Genomic DNA, 13,081 nt, shown 5'->3' with positions numbered 1-13,081 from the left:
GTCCTCACACTTCATTTCAAGAACTGCTCTCACTGTAACACAGCTTTTTTCTATGCAGCTTCAGGGTCTGGTCTTGCCTGAAAAAAACAAGGGAAAGCTAAAATCCAGTTTCACAACTTCTTCTTAAATCAATGCCTATTTCCCCCTTAGGAAGAGACGCTTCTTCAGCAGAATCTCCCTCCCCCTGTTGACTGCCTGCCTTAAAAAGATGTTCCTGCCTTCCTTCCCTTTCCCCAGTGCCTACTGTAGTTTCAGTTTATGGCAATTCATATAACCTTTCAGAAAAAGGCATTCTTCACTTGTGTTGTGGTTTCCTGAAGAGGTAAAAAGAGAGACGAGCCTGACTTCCCTAACACAGACTGACAGCTGTGGTACCACTGCATTTTGCATTCACCTAAGAGCACACTGGTGGAACACATCACCTCTGCGGTGCTGGGGCAGATAGATTGCAAAGGAGTTGATTGTTCTGCCCTCGAATGAAACTTATGAAACTTTGACGCAGACAAATCCCTCTTCAGCACAGGACTGTAAGGAATCTGAAGACATCATCTCTTCCATTTCTCTGTCCCAAGAGTCTGTCTGGATTGACTTTCCTTTTTCAGTCAGAAGGAAAGGAGGGGAAAAAAACCATCCTCCTTGGATGTTGCTTGTTACCTCAGCAGCTTTGGGTAAATTTATCACATGACCCTGTACTGTTTACGGGAGACACTAGCAACTTACCCTTAAATACTATTTCTTTTCCTGCTTTTTATACCACAATGCTTTTCAATGTAGTAAGTACCTTCCCCCACTTTACGACTTCCTGACTGATCAAGACACCTCCTTGCAACATCCTCTGCAATAAAATAGGATCCTACAAGTATAATTAAAGTGACAAGTTTGTTCTGCTGGACACCCATCTCTTCGAACTCCTTTTCCCTTAGAACCTGGCATGCACGCCCTCTTCAGAGGCAAAGATGATCTTTATCAAGGTGGGACCGAAAAGCCACATCTGAGATGTAAAGACTTGAAAAATGAGATATAATTTACTGTCAGAATATTTTTTTGATAACTCTCAAGCCTTATGACCTAGAAACTTCACGCTGGTTTTATTCAGAAGTTACTTCTAAGCTTCTCTATTTGGAAGGTTAATCCTAATTAACCCCATGCAGGTATTCCTGCTCCAGATAAGAGCATGCATTCCAAAGTGACAACACTCACAAAGGGAACTAATCAGAGAGAATAATTCTGCTTTCATCTTTCACCAAACCTTAATCTGAATTAAACTCCTACATGTGAAACAGTCCTCTTATATTTACACAGATACTGCTGTTAAGGGAGTGAGATATTTCACACTCTTTGCCGTGCTAATTCTTACTGCCTCAGAAGACTGAAACCACATTCAAGACAGAGAGTGAAGGCCCTGACACACAAGGATAAGCCTTGGTAGGCCCAGTTTTTGGATATTAGCTTGTGCAACAGAGTCCTCAGAGTGGAGTGAGGTGTTCAGGAACGAATTTCACAACAAGAAAGCACTGAAGCAAGACAAGCAAGGATTTCTGATGCAGCCTTCTCTTTCCCAGACATGGGTGTCCATCTGCAGTCTGAAGACATATGTGTGAAACTAGGAACCATGGCTCTGAGCCTTCTCCAAGATTTTGTTTGTCAAACGTCCCCCTGCTCCGAGTGTGAAGAATGGCTTGTGCTTCTCTTTGGGGAGCACTGACAACTCGGAGCTCCTAGCTGGCAAGCTCCAGATAGAACAGACGTCAGACAGAGGAGCTGCTTGCCCAGCACCTACAACAGTCGCACATGTAGTAGCTCAACTTCAAACAGCCAAAGTAGTCTACTGAAAAAAACATAAGGACTAGAAAACACAAGGCTCTTAAGCCATCTGGCAATACATCTATTGATCTGTCTTTGACTCAGGTACACAAATTCCACTTTAAATGATTAAATGATTCTTCTAAAATGCATTAAGCAATTTGTAAGACCAAAGGGAAGGGCACCCACAGCAATGCAGAGAATCAAACTCTCATCTCCCAATAACTACAACTGTGTGTGTGTATGCGTATATGCAGGGCAAATACATGAGTACAGATTTGGAAGATAGAAGGTAGAGCCTCATGCTGATACACAAAGCCTAATTTAATAGCACAGCAGCTCATTTATGAGCCCTCCTTCCCAGGGTCCTCCCATCGCCTTTTGTAACACAGTAGCACATGGGACACCTCCCCCCCCATCCCCAGCAGGGCAGGTTCTCATTTCTGTAGGACTTTTACCGGGCAGAATTCAGTATGTTTGCATGCCACATTAAATCACAGCCCAAGTATTACAGCTTCACAAAGTTGTACTCACACTCAAGCAGTCCTGCTCACACACAGCCTGCCAGTGTATAAAGGCTCTGTATTCTAATTCACCTCAGCTCAGGGAAACCGTAAACTGTCGATGTAACCACAGGACTTAGCGGGCATCCATGAAACCACCAAGCTTCAGAAACTTTGCATTCACAAAAATAAATAGATAAAACAAACAAACAAATAAACAAAAGACCACTGGCAAAGCAACTGGCACAACAGAAACTTCAAATGTAAGAGTCTATTAGATTTGGATGCAGCACAATGCAGGCTGGCCCAGCCTAAAAAGAAAGCAAAATGATAAACTAACAGGTGGTTCCCGTGCTGCCAGCAGTTTCAAACGCATGCGTTATCTGACACAATAGCACGGGCAGCCACTCTTGGGTTTCTAAATCTATGCTTTCAGCATGAAAAAAAATATGCAGAAGAGAAAGGGTTTTTTGCTGGAAGCATTGGCAAATGAGCACCAAAATACGGGCACTTCACAGCAGTCACTATTTATTTCAGGTGCATAACACTTACCCGCTGAAAAGAGAAGTTCAAAAAACTGCTGTCAAAATATAAACTGATTGAAAGTATTTCAGAAACAGAGCATTTTCCAAAGTCCAAGGACAAAGATGTGGATATACAGAGATTTTTTCTGCTCCTCATTTAAGCGAAAGAAGCAAGTCCATACTTGCTTTTAGTTTACCTAGTCATACGGGTCCAACTCAGTCAAATCTTACTAGAGCAAATGTTATTCTCATTGACTTGCCAGGAAGTTCTGTTATCAGTTTCAGAGGCACAGGAACGGGTTCTAACTTAGTCATAACTCAACAAAGATAAAGATTCAAAAGGCACATACTCCAAATTCATTAGAACAGAAGTCTTCTACGTTACAGACCAAAACGGATACGTGGAAAGGGTATCAGAAGTGCATTCCAGATCATCAATGGATGTTGATCGGAAGAATATTTCAAGCTACTGGGAAGCTGACACAAGATGGACATTTTATGTGTGCATTTCACTGCACATCTTTGGAAAGCGCTTCATGATACGGGTACCTGGGACAATTATCTTTCATCTACAGTCAATAGACAGATTAACCTCTAAACCCTTCCTCAGCTACCCATTTTCTGCTTTTTTTCCCCTTTCTTCTTCCTCATAAGGGAAGTAAGGTTGACCATTATCATGATCTCTGTTTTTTCTACTTTGGTCTATTAATAGCCTCCATTTAAGAAACAGTCTTTTCTAGACACTTGTCTTCTGGGCAAGTGTACCAGAAATTCAAGTCCAAATATGAAAACAGCCAGAAAGTAAACAGAAAAGCAAACTGAAAAGATTATGGTCAGACAGAGCACAAACACAAAGGGAAGCCAGGCATTTTCTGGTAAAGAGAAAACTGTTGCTTACATGGCATAGAGTTGAGAAAAGATAGTCTAAATCAAATGCTGTTCTCAAGTAGCACATTACACCTACCACTGTCATCATTAACATTTAACAGAATGTAAAATTAAAGTGACAGATGGAGCTATGCTGTCCATCACACACTGGTGATGCCTTTGAGCCTGACTAACCACATATGCCTTGGAAAAAGTGCTCCTCCTGGGTTAATCTAGCTACACAGCACAAAACACCCAGCCTTTGAGGGAGCCTGACTCCCGAGCTTGTTCTCATGGCTGCAGCCTCTCTGAGTTATGTTCTCAGGGTCATTGCTCACATTGTACAGCCAATAACAATACAAGAACATCTACATATCAAACTACTCCAGAGGAATGCCAGGAAACGGCTTGGCTAGAGGAAGACGGGAGTGATCACCCTGATGGGCTGCTAGTGAAAATACTGTAACGCCCCCTCATCTACTGCCGTGGAAAGACAGCTCCTTTGCAACACAGACAGAAAATCACAGAATAAAGAAAGCAATGATCAGGGAAGAGCATATACAAACAAGGTCCACTGGTCACATCACGGACCTTACCAACCTTTTGCCCTTACCTTTAATGAGCTCTGGTTTGTAGGCTTTTCTTAGCTGCTCTAGGAAGTTGTTGTAAAAACACTCTGCCTGCTCTGTGGGCATTGCCATGTGGTAGTCAGGCTTGTTTCCTTTCAGGATGCACTGGAGAGTAAATTGGCTCACACACAAGACTTCATACTGTTTATCCATCACGCTTTTGGACCAGTGCTTCCCACTTTCATCTTCAAATACTCGCAAGTTCAAGATCTTTCGAACCCTAGGAGGACAAAAGGATAATTCCTAAATTGTCCAATGCAGGAATAACAGGTACAAGTTAATGCCTCCACAGGATGAGATAAAAGGGAAGGCAGATGCATATTCATTCCGCCTCCATGTAACAAGATATCTCCTTGTCCCTGCCTTCCTAAACCATGGAAACTTGTCACATTAGGCAGAGCCATAACCAAGAAAGCCTTTACACGTAACACTGTCAGACCATTAATTAACATCATCATTTTACAGAGCAGCAGACCAGGACAGGATAACTGCAAGTTACAGGGTGACATACAGATGGCACAGGAAGTAAGAAAGCTTACTCCTTACTATCTGATTTTATGTGTCACAACATTACTTAACATGTGAATAGCTTTGGGAATTTTTAATCCTCCCACCACACTGGGAAATAACACTCAGTAAGAAATTAGATCATCCTAAACTATGGTTGTTTCCAAACACGATTCACACCCATCCCTCCAGCTTTGCCACCTCCTAGCACTCTTTCCAAACCTGGCCCTGAAAGCCAGATGAGGACAGGACTTTTTCATCAGGATCATAGAATCACAGAATGGTTTGGGTTGGAAGGGACCTTAAAAAGTCATCTAGTCCAACCTCCCTTGCAGTGAGCAGGGACATCTTTAACTAGATCAGGTCACTCAGAGCCCTGTCCAACCTGATGTTGAATGTTCCCAGGGATGGGGCATTTACCACCTCTCTGGGCAACCTGCTCCAGTGTTTCATCACCCTCATCCTAACAAATTTCTTCCTTATATCTAGTCTGAATCTACCCTCTTTCAGTTTAAAACCGCTACCCCTTGTCCTGTCCCTACAGGCCCTACTAAAAAGTCTGTCCCCATCTTTCTTGTAGGCCCCTTCAGGTACTGAAAGGCCACAATAAGGTCTCCCTGGAGCCTTCTCTTCTCCAGGCTGAACAACCCCAACTCCCTCAGCCTGTCCTCATAGGAGAGGTGCTCCAGCCGTCTGCTGATTTTTGTGGCCCTCCTCTGGACCCACTCCAACATTTCCATGTCCTTGTGCTGAGGGCTCCAGAGCTGGACGCAGCACTCCAGGTGGGGTCTCACCAGAGCGGAGTAGAGGGGCAGAATCACCTCCCTTGACCTGCTGGCCACGGATGAGAGGAGAAAGGCAAGGAACAGTGCAGAACTGCAGGTGGCAGCAAAGTGGTGACCGGGACTTGTTTGTATTCGTATTAAGGCTGATTTTTGTATTTGTCAGGGGAAGCTAACCGGTTTGAATAGTCAAAGAGCACAAAGAGACTTTCACAAATGAATCCTGAAAAGCAGCAGGCAGGTTTGCAACCCAGTCTATGGATGGACTTTGACTGATAACAAGACTGCATGCATGCCACACTCCTGTCTTTGGTTTCTTCTTTTAGCTTCTACAAATCTGCAGCATCTATAAACAAAGGAGTATATAAAGTGCAAAGCATTTCAATTGCAGCCATCAGCCAGACATTTTACGCTGCACCAGAGGTGAGGCAGTTAGTATAAAACAAAGCTGAGACTTTATTATATTTATAGAATAGAATCATAGAATAGTTGGAAGGGACTTTTAAAGGTCATCTAGTCCAACCTCCCCTAGGCAGTCACAAAAACCATCCTTGCCAATCTGTGCCTGCCAAAGACAAATGGAATTGAGTCCTGAATGAAGTGGATGGTTAAAAGCCTTGGAAGGCCTCAGCACATAGGCTCAAATCATCATCATTGCTGTGTTTTAATGATAAAGATGTTTGTTGTTTCATTTACAGGATTACTAAAGTTTCTTTTAATAGGACTTGAAGAGCCTGGTTAAGCTGATTTCTTTCATTCCTTTTTTTCAGAAGCTGGCTTCCTGCCTTTCCTGCCTCAGTCATCCAGACAACCTGGTGTTAACAGCACAGTTGCTACAAATTACCCGCTTGCAATATTCAGAAACATCTTTCACATTCACCAAAACAGGAATGAGAAAAAACAATAGAGCAAATGTTACACACTGAGGAAGCAAACAATAAGGCAAGCCAATGGAGCATGTAATCATAAAATCACCTTCAGCTCTGCTGCAATTCTCTACAAGTTTCACGTTTGAGATCTTTGGTGGCCTTTAGTTCACATCCCACTCTCTACTTTCTCTTGCACATCTGCTAAGGGTTGTTTTCACCCTCACTCACATTCTTCACACTCTTCACTGCTTGAGCCTTTCCTGTTTTTGACATCAGTTAGCTCTATTACCTGTTTCTTCTTTGCCTTCATAAGAATTGAGGTCAGCCCTAGAACAATGAGCAGTCCGAAGGACACAGAAGGCAGCCCTGGAGAACTCTCTCCTGCATGTGTTTGTTTACCTGAGAAATCACAATATTTTGTGGCCATGGAACAGATGCCCAGAGCCAGACCTCCACGCTGCCAAAATTGATTCACTTTTACAGAAAAGTAACTGGCGGGACTATCCAGCCTTTTGGAAGAACAAAATTTTTCATCCGCAAGATTAAATGAGAGTCTGAGGTTTCTGATACATCCCATCCTTGAAGGATGGAGTCCTTCAGGCTATATTCGTACAGTAAAAAAGACAGACATTTTAAAAAGAGAGATGAGAAAAAACCCAACATGTTGATTCCTCCTGTTTGAGTCTCTTTTTGATAAAAACCTCATAGACAGGGATCGGAAACAGATTTTTCTCAATGGAATTTAAAAAGAAAACTCTAACTAAGAAACCTGTATTCACAGCAAAATCTGAAGAGGAACTAACAGGCAAATCTGAGTTTCCCAACAGGATTGCCCCACTTGTTTGGCTACTGCATAGATATCACTGATTCAGTGTCAGAAACACACAGATAAAAGAGTACACGGAGAAAAAAAATGTATGTGACTTACATGTGCTCCAGCTCTCTTTGCGTATCTTCCAAAGAAATGCCCAGCAGCACACAGAGTCCTCGTCCTATTGAACTTATTTGTTCACCGCCCACTGGGGAAGGAGGAGAAAAAGAAAAGTAAGGCTAAATGCTCTGTCTCGTTTTATGACTCAGGTAGCTAGTGATTTCAGCTGGCAACTGTACAATCACCAAAGACAATATCATTCCAAACCCTTCTTCTGTCTTAAATTTCTTAGAAAGTAAAGATCACGCAGAAGCCCTCTTTCGAAAGTCTTCCCAATGTCATGACTTATTTGTGAGGGACTAGCTCAAGATGCTTACTCCAGCATTTAAAAACACTGTATAAAGATTTTTTACTTCAATTGGATCAGGAGTGCTAACCAGACAGGTGGCAGAGCTCTCTCCAATCCTTGCAAAAATTATCCACCTGGCTGATATCAACCAGTGCACTCAATTTCTCTGCCCCACCGCTCCCTACATGCTTTGCATTAGTTGCAAGAAGGTCATTTCTACTTCATACAGGCCTCATGGATTTTTTGAAACAAGACTTTTAACAACCTTCAAATTCTACCCTCCTAGCTGGGAAGACAACCTTACTAATGACTTTTGCAATAAAATACAAACCGTCACAGATCCATTGTGCTTTCCTAAGAAATGTTTTAAATTATCTTAACTTAATTAATTATCTTAATTTAAATTATCTTAACATGGTTGAGCCTGAGATGATTGTATAAGATTTAAATGAGGTCTTAAAACTTGAGATAAGCACCAGCTACCCAGCTGTTAAAACTATATCCAGGCTTATGCAACTGGGAAAAAAAGCCCCAAACACCTTGTAAAACAGAAGGAGAGCAGGCCCCCAACAAAAGTCGAAAGCTTGTGTCTGGGCACCAGTGGCCAGATCTGGACTATTCCCAATGAGCAGAAGCAAACCAAGGGGAAAAACCCCTCCCAAAACCTCTTCCTTTCCATCCAACCTGGGTATGAGCCCTCCAGCTCAGAAACCTATCCTCCTGCTAAGCACAGCACTATCTCCCTCACAGAGGGACATCTCAAAAATCTTCAACAGCCAGAAACAGCAGTTTAGATTCTACCCAGAAATGTGGCAATAAGTTAGCCACAATCCCAGTGCTGACAGGGTCTGACCACTATCATACCTGCAGTACCCACTGTGCACAAAAGCTGTGCTCCTTACTTATTCACAAGCATGCTCTTCCAATGCTTCCTGACCAGCCACAGGCAAGCAGAAGCTCTTTATTTACCAGTCAGGCTATCCTGCGCACACCACCTTGCCCCTACACCCCACAGCAGGCACACTTACTGCCTCGTGTGCAAACTTCCTGGGGATTTTCAGCATCTTGAACACAGAAGGTCCAACAGCAAGGACATACCATCAGGACACACCATGCCTACTGGCAGCTTAGCAAGCACCACGGCTACCACTGGTTCCCTTGGCCCATGAAAGCAATGCACAGCGGCAACTGGGACAGAGTTGCCAACACACGAAAGCAACTAGAAAAGGTGAGTCAGGCTGCACTGCCAACACGCCTGCAATGCAAGGAGGTGGCTGCGATTGTAGTGCCAATGCATGCAAGCCATAGGAGAAGGCAACTGGGATGGTACTGCCAACACATACAGGCAATGAAAGGAGATGACTATGACCATAGCGGCAGAACGCACAAGTCATGCAACAAGGCGACTGCACCTGCACTGCCAACACACAGACGCAACGCATGGAGGCAGCTCTGACTATAGTGCTGATGAATTCAAGCCATGGGAGAAGGTGATCAAAACTGCACCGCTGATGCACACAAGCAACGCACGGAGGCAACCGGGACCACAGTGCCAGAATGCGAGAGCCACACGAGGAGGCAGCTGGGATGGCTCCACTGACACCCCTAAGCACTGACTTCAGACAGGTTATCCAAGATCACCTGAAAGGTGATTGTAGCGAGGTGGGTATTGGTCTCCCCTCCCAAGTTACTAGTGATAGGACAAGAGGAAATGACCTCAAGCTGCACAAGGGGAGGTTTAGATTGAATATCAGGAGAAATTTCTTTACTGAAAGAGTGGTCAGGCATTGGAACAGGCTGCCCAGAGAAGTGGTGGAGTCACCATCCCTGGAAGTGTTCAAAAAAACGCGTAGATGTGGCAGTTCAGGACAGGGTTTAGGAGGCCTGGGGGTGTTGGGTTGGCAGTTGGACTTGATGATCCTAGAGGTCTTTTCCGACCTTAATCATTCTACGATTCCGTGATTCCAAGGCAGCTGGGAGAGCCCTGCCAACACACACAGGACAAGGCACGGCGATCATCGGGACAGCCCTGCCAACACGAGCAAGTGAAGCAAGATGACCGCGACCGCAGCGCCCACGCAGGCAGCCCAGCCGCCCGAGGAGGCGATTACACGCGGGCCGCCGCCCACGCAGGCAGCGCAAGGAGGCAGCTCCCCTCGCACCGCCGACCCACGCAAACGGCGGGGGTAGGCGGCTGGGCCGGTGCTGCGGGCGCCACGAGCGAAGCCAGCCGAACCCCGCCGAGCCCCCGTAGAGGGGCGACGAGTTTGGGGGGGGGGGGGGGGGGTAACACGACCGCTCACGCACGTCAGCCGTGGGGGAAAGCGCGGGGACGGTGCTGCCCACGCACAGGCAGGCGAGGCGCGGAGGGGACGGCCCGTGGCCACGGCGGAGGAGCGAGGCGGGGAAGGGAGGCCCGGCCCCAGCAGCCGTCCCCCGTCCCGGCGGCGGCACACTGACCTGTGACGCTGGCCTGGGCCACCCGCTGGACGATGGCCTTCATGGCGGCGCGGCCTCGCAGCGCAGGCCCGCCGCCGAGGGGGGGGGACGGCGGCGCCAGGCAACGGCGGCCGCTCCCCGCGGCCCGCGCCGTTCACAGCGCCCTCTGGCGGCCCGGAGGTGCGGCCGCAGCCTCCCCGCCAGCAGCGCTATGGGGGCGGCGGAGCGCGTACAGCAGACCGTAGGCCCGGGCGGTGCCCGCAGGGGCTTCCCCTGTAGGAAACCTCTGTAGAAACGGGGATGGTGCGCGTAAAGGCAGGCGAGGTGTTTGCAGATGGTTTGCGTGTGGAGGGTGTCCCTTCCTCTGAAAAGAGTTGGCGCCTATAGGGTCTTTCGGCGGGGTGCGCCTATAGAAAGGCACAAATACAGGTAACCGGACCCACGTCCTCCATTGAATGCCTACAGGGACACGGGCAGGGGTGCAGAGCTTTCTGGAAAAGGAGGTTGTGGCTGTAGGGACTGCAGGAGGTGGGTCTGTAGGTGAATGGGCTGGGGCTGTTGTGGCACAAAAGCCCCTACAGAAGCTGGGGTATGTGGGAGAGGGGCTGGAGGCAGCTTTTTATACAGCAAGGTGGTGTCTGTGAGGACTGGGAGGAGACCTTACAGAGTCCAGTGGCAGGGCGGGGGGGGATGTCCTGGAAAAGACTAGAGACAGCAGGCAGCTCCTATAGAAACAGGGAGGTATCTACAGGGGCAGGAGGAAGCCCCTACGGAAAGGAAGGGCTGCTTGTGCAGGGTCTGGGGCAGCTTCCTCTGAAGGGAGGCAGTGCCTATAGGGACTGGGGGAAACCCCTGTAGAAAGCAGGGGCTGGGGGAAACCATCTAGAAGTGGCAGTGGTGGCTGCAGGGAGCCCCTATAGCAATGAAGGTCAGCAGCCAGAGAAGCTCAGGGAAACACCTATAGAAAACAGCAGCCAGGAGCAGCTTCCTGTGAAAGGAGGTGATGTCCACAAGGACTAGGGAAAACCCTATAGAGTGCAAGTTAGCTGCAGCCACAGCAGCTGGGGGACAGTACCACAAGGGGAGACAGCATGTATACGGATCAGGAAAACCCCTATAGAAACAAGGGCCCAGTGGAGGGCCTGGAGCAGAAAACTTAGTCAGTTTTCAGTTTACAGGCATATTTCTGCACTTGTAATTCATCTTCTGTAAGCTTTTATTTGAAGGACAATTAACAACTCTCGTACCCCAAAGATTAAACTACATTCCTTCCCATTTACTAATCATTCTTGAAGTACCCATTCCAGAGCTGATCAGTTGAGGAGGGGATCGCAGATCACCCGGGTACGTCCTGCATGCCAGCTAGGAACGCAACTTCACAAAAAAGCTGCAGCAGCCACCTGGTCAGACCGACAGACACGGGACACCAGGCAGGAGATTCATTAACGTCTCAAAACCCAGTCTGCATTTAATAATTTGAGTACACATGCAAAGAAAAGCAGTGATCCGAGCAGATCAGACGCTTTGCGAGTTCTGCGAAGTTATGTCAGAGACGGAGCTGTCATTTCAGCAACGCAAGAGAAAGTTTTCCACCGACGGTCTGGTGCCAGGCACCAGGATGACTTTCTCAGACAAGCCAGCTCCAGCACAAAGTTCTGAGCTTCCAGGCTACTCAATTTTCAGACGGAGGGCTGTCATTAGAATCAAAGAATGATTTCACATGCCTGAGCAGTCGAGTAATAGGTGGTTGAACATCCTTGTACGTTACTACTGTTGTCACTTGTATTCCTAAAACTGTATCTCTAGTGAATACTTCCTGGTGGGCTCCTTGGTTTGCCTGAGGACCGCTTTCATTCTCTAAGGAATAGGAGGGTAAGGGGAGAGAAAAGAAAAAGAGCATAGCAATAAAAAGGTTTTATCCCTTCATCATGGCAAAACAGCATCCACACAGGCATTCAGTCTTCTTTTTGCTTCTTCTCAAATTCTGAGAAATAGACAGCAAAGATATGGTGACTGTGTAGACAGAAAAAATGGTTTACTAGGGCAAGGTAGGTTGCTGGACTGGTACTGGCCTACTATGAGTACTACAGTACCAGCAGTAACAACTGGCTTCCAAGTTATCCACAGTACAGCTGGTTCCACCTTACTACACCTTAATAAGCAGCAGACTGCTGAGGAACAGCAAGAGGAACACAGACAGCTAACAGAATAGAATAAAATACAGTCGAATAGAGTAGAATAGAATATTGCATTTGGAAGAGACATGCTGCCATCATCTAGCTGAACTGCCTGATCACTTCAGGGCTGACCAAAAGTTAAAGCATGTTAAGGGCATTATCCAAATGCCTCTTAAGCACTGACAGCCTTGGGGCATCGACCACCTCTCTAGGAAGCCCGTTCCAGTGTCTGACCACCCTCCCGGTGAAGAAATGCTTCCTAATATTCAGTTTACACCTGCCCTGGCGCAGCTTCTAACCATTCCCACAGTGCAAATGAAAGCAGCAAGTTGCAAAGGGTCCAGACCCTATTCTTGTCATCGGATAAAAGCACATACTCTTGCGCCGGGTTCCAGGGGGCGCCCAACCCCCGCCCCCTCGGACAAGCCCCGCCACCGGCCGCCCCACCCACCCGCCGCCGAGGTGACCCCGCCCTCGCGGCCGCGTTAGCCAGTACCGGGCCCGCCGCCGCCCTCGCCGCCGCCGATGCTGGAGTGGTAGTGGATCATGGCCCCCAGCACGGTCCAGCCGCCCAGCGAGTACAGCAGCGCCGCCCGCGTGTTCCACAACGCCGCCCGCGCGCTCCCCACCGACACCCGCATCGTCCCCCTGACCCTCCCCACGCAACAACGCCCGCGCTTATTGGTCAGGACCCGCAGCCAATCGGGCGGCCGGAAGAAGGCCGGTGCGCGCATGCGCCCTGGCTGCGGGGCGGGAGGCGC

General features: G+C 47.5%; 2 protein-coding genes across 2 annotated transcripts in view; both read right to left on the bottom strand.

The window, feature by feature from the left end:
* DTD1 (D-aminoacyl-tRNA deacylase 1) overlaps positions 1 to 10,318 on the bottom strand; it is a 30,225-nt gene extending 19,907 nt beyond the window's left edge. The window contains exons 1-3 of the mRNA XM_075088610.1: positions 10,165 to 10,318; positions 7,413 to 7,503; positions 4,311 to 4,546 (exon numbers count right to left, since the gene is read on the bottom strand). Of these exons, the coding sequence (XP_074944711.1) occupies positions 4,311 to 4,546; positions 7,413 to 7,503; positions 10,165 to 10,207 (370 nt within the window). The 5' untranslated portion in view covers positions 10,208 to 10,318. The remainder of the gene's footprint in view (positions 1 to 4,310; positions 4,547 to 7,412; positions 7,504 to 10,164) is intronic.
* A 1,023-nt stretch (positions 10,319 to 11,341) lies between these two features.
* Positions 11,342 to 13,002, bottom strand: SMIM26 (small integral membrane protein 26). Its single transcript, XM_075088609.1, has 2 exons — positions 12,817 to 13,002; positions 11,342 to 12,000 (listed from the first exon to the last, which is right to left on the bottom strand). Exons 1-2 carry the CDS (start codon positions 12,959 to 12,961, stop codon positions 11,816 to 11,818), a joined length of 330 nt encoding a protein of 109 aa, XP_074944710.1. The 5' UTR covers positions 12,962 to 13,002; the 3' UTR covers positions 11,342 to 11,815.
* Between the last annotated feature and the right edge of the window lie 79 nt (positions 13,003 to 13,081).

This window comes from Phalacrocorax aristotelis, chromosome 3 (assembly GCF_949628215.1).
Source record: "Phalacrocorax aristotelis chromosome 3, bGulAri2.1, whole genome shotgun sequence".
In the NCBI taxonomy this organism is placed as follows: Eukaryota; Metazoa; Chordata; class Aves; order Suliformes; family Phalacrocoracidae; genus Phalacrocorax; species Phalacrocorax aristotelis.
The sequence above is the reverse complement of the archived record's forward strand: the minus strand, read 5'-3'. Positions and strand labels throughout refer to the sequence as shown.

Bases quoted from the DNA above. Each gene is read 5' to 3' on its own strand.
- SMIM26 (XM_075088609.1), bottom strand. From the start codon at position 12,961: ATGCGGGTGTCGGTGGGGAGCGCGCGGGCGGCGTTGTGGAACACGCGG. The intron at 12,001-12,816 runs GTACTGGCTAAC...CCTATTCCTTAG, and splicing joins CGAGGGCGGCGGCGGGCCCG to AGAATGAAAGCGGTCCTCAG.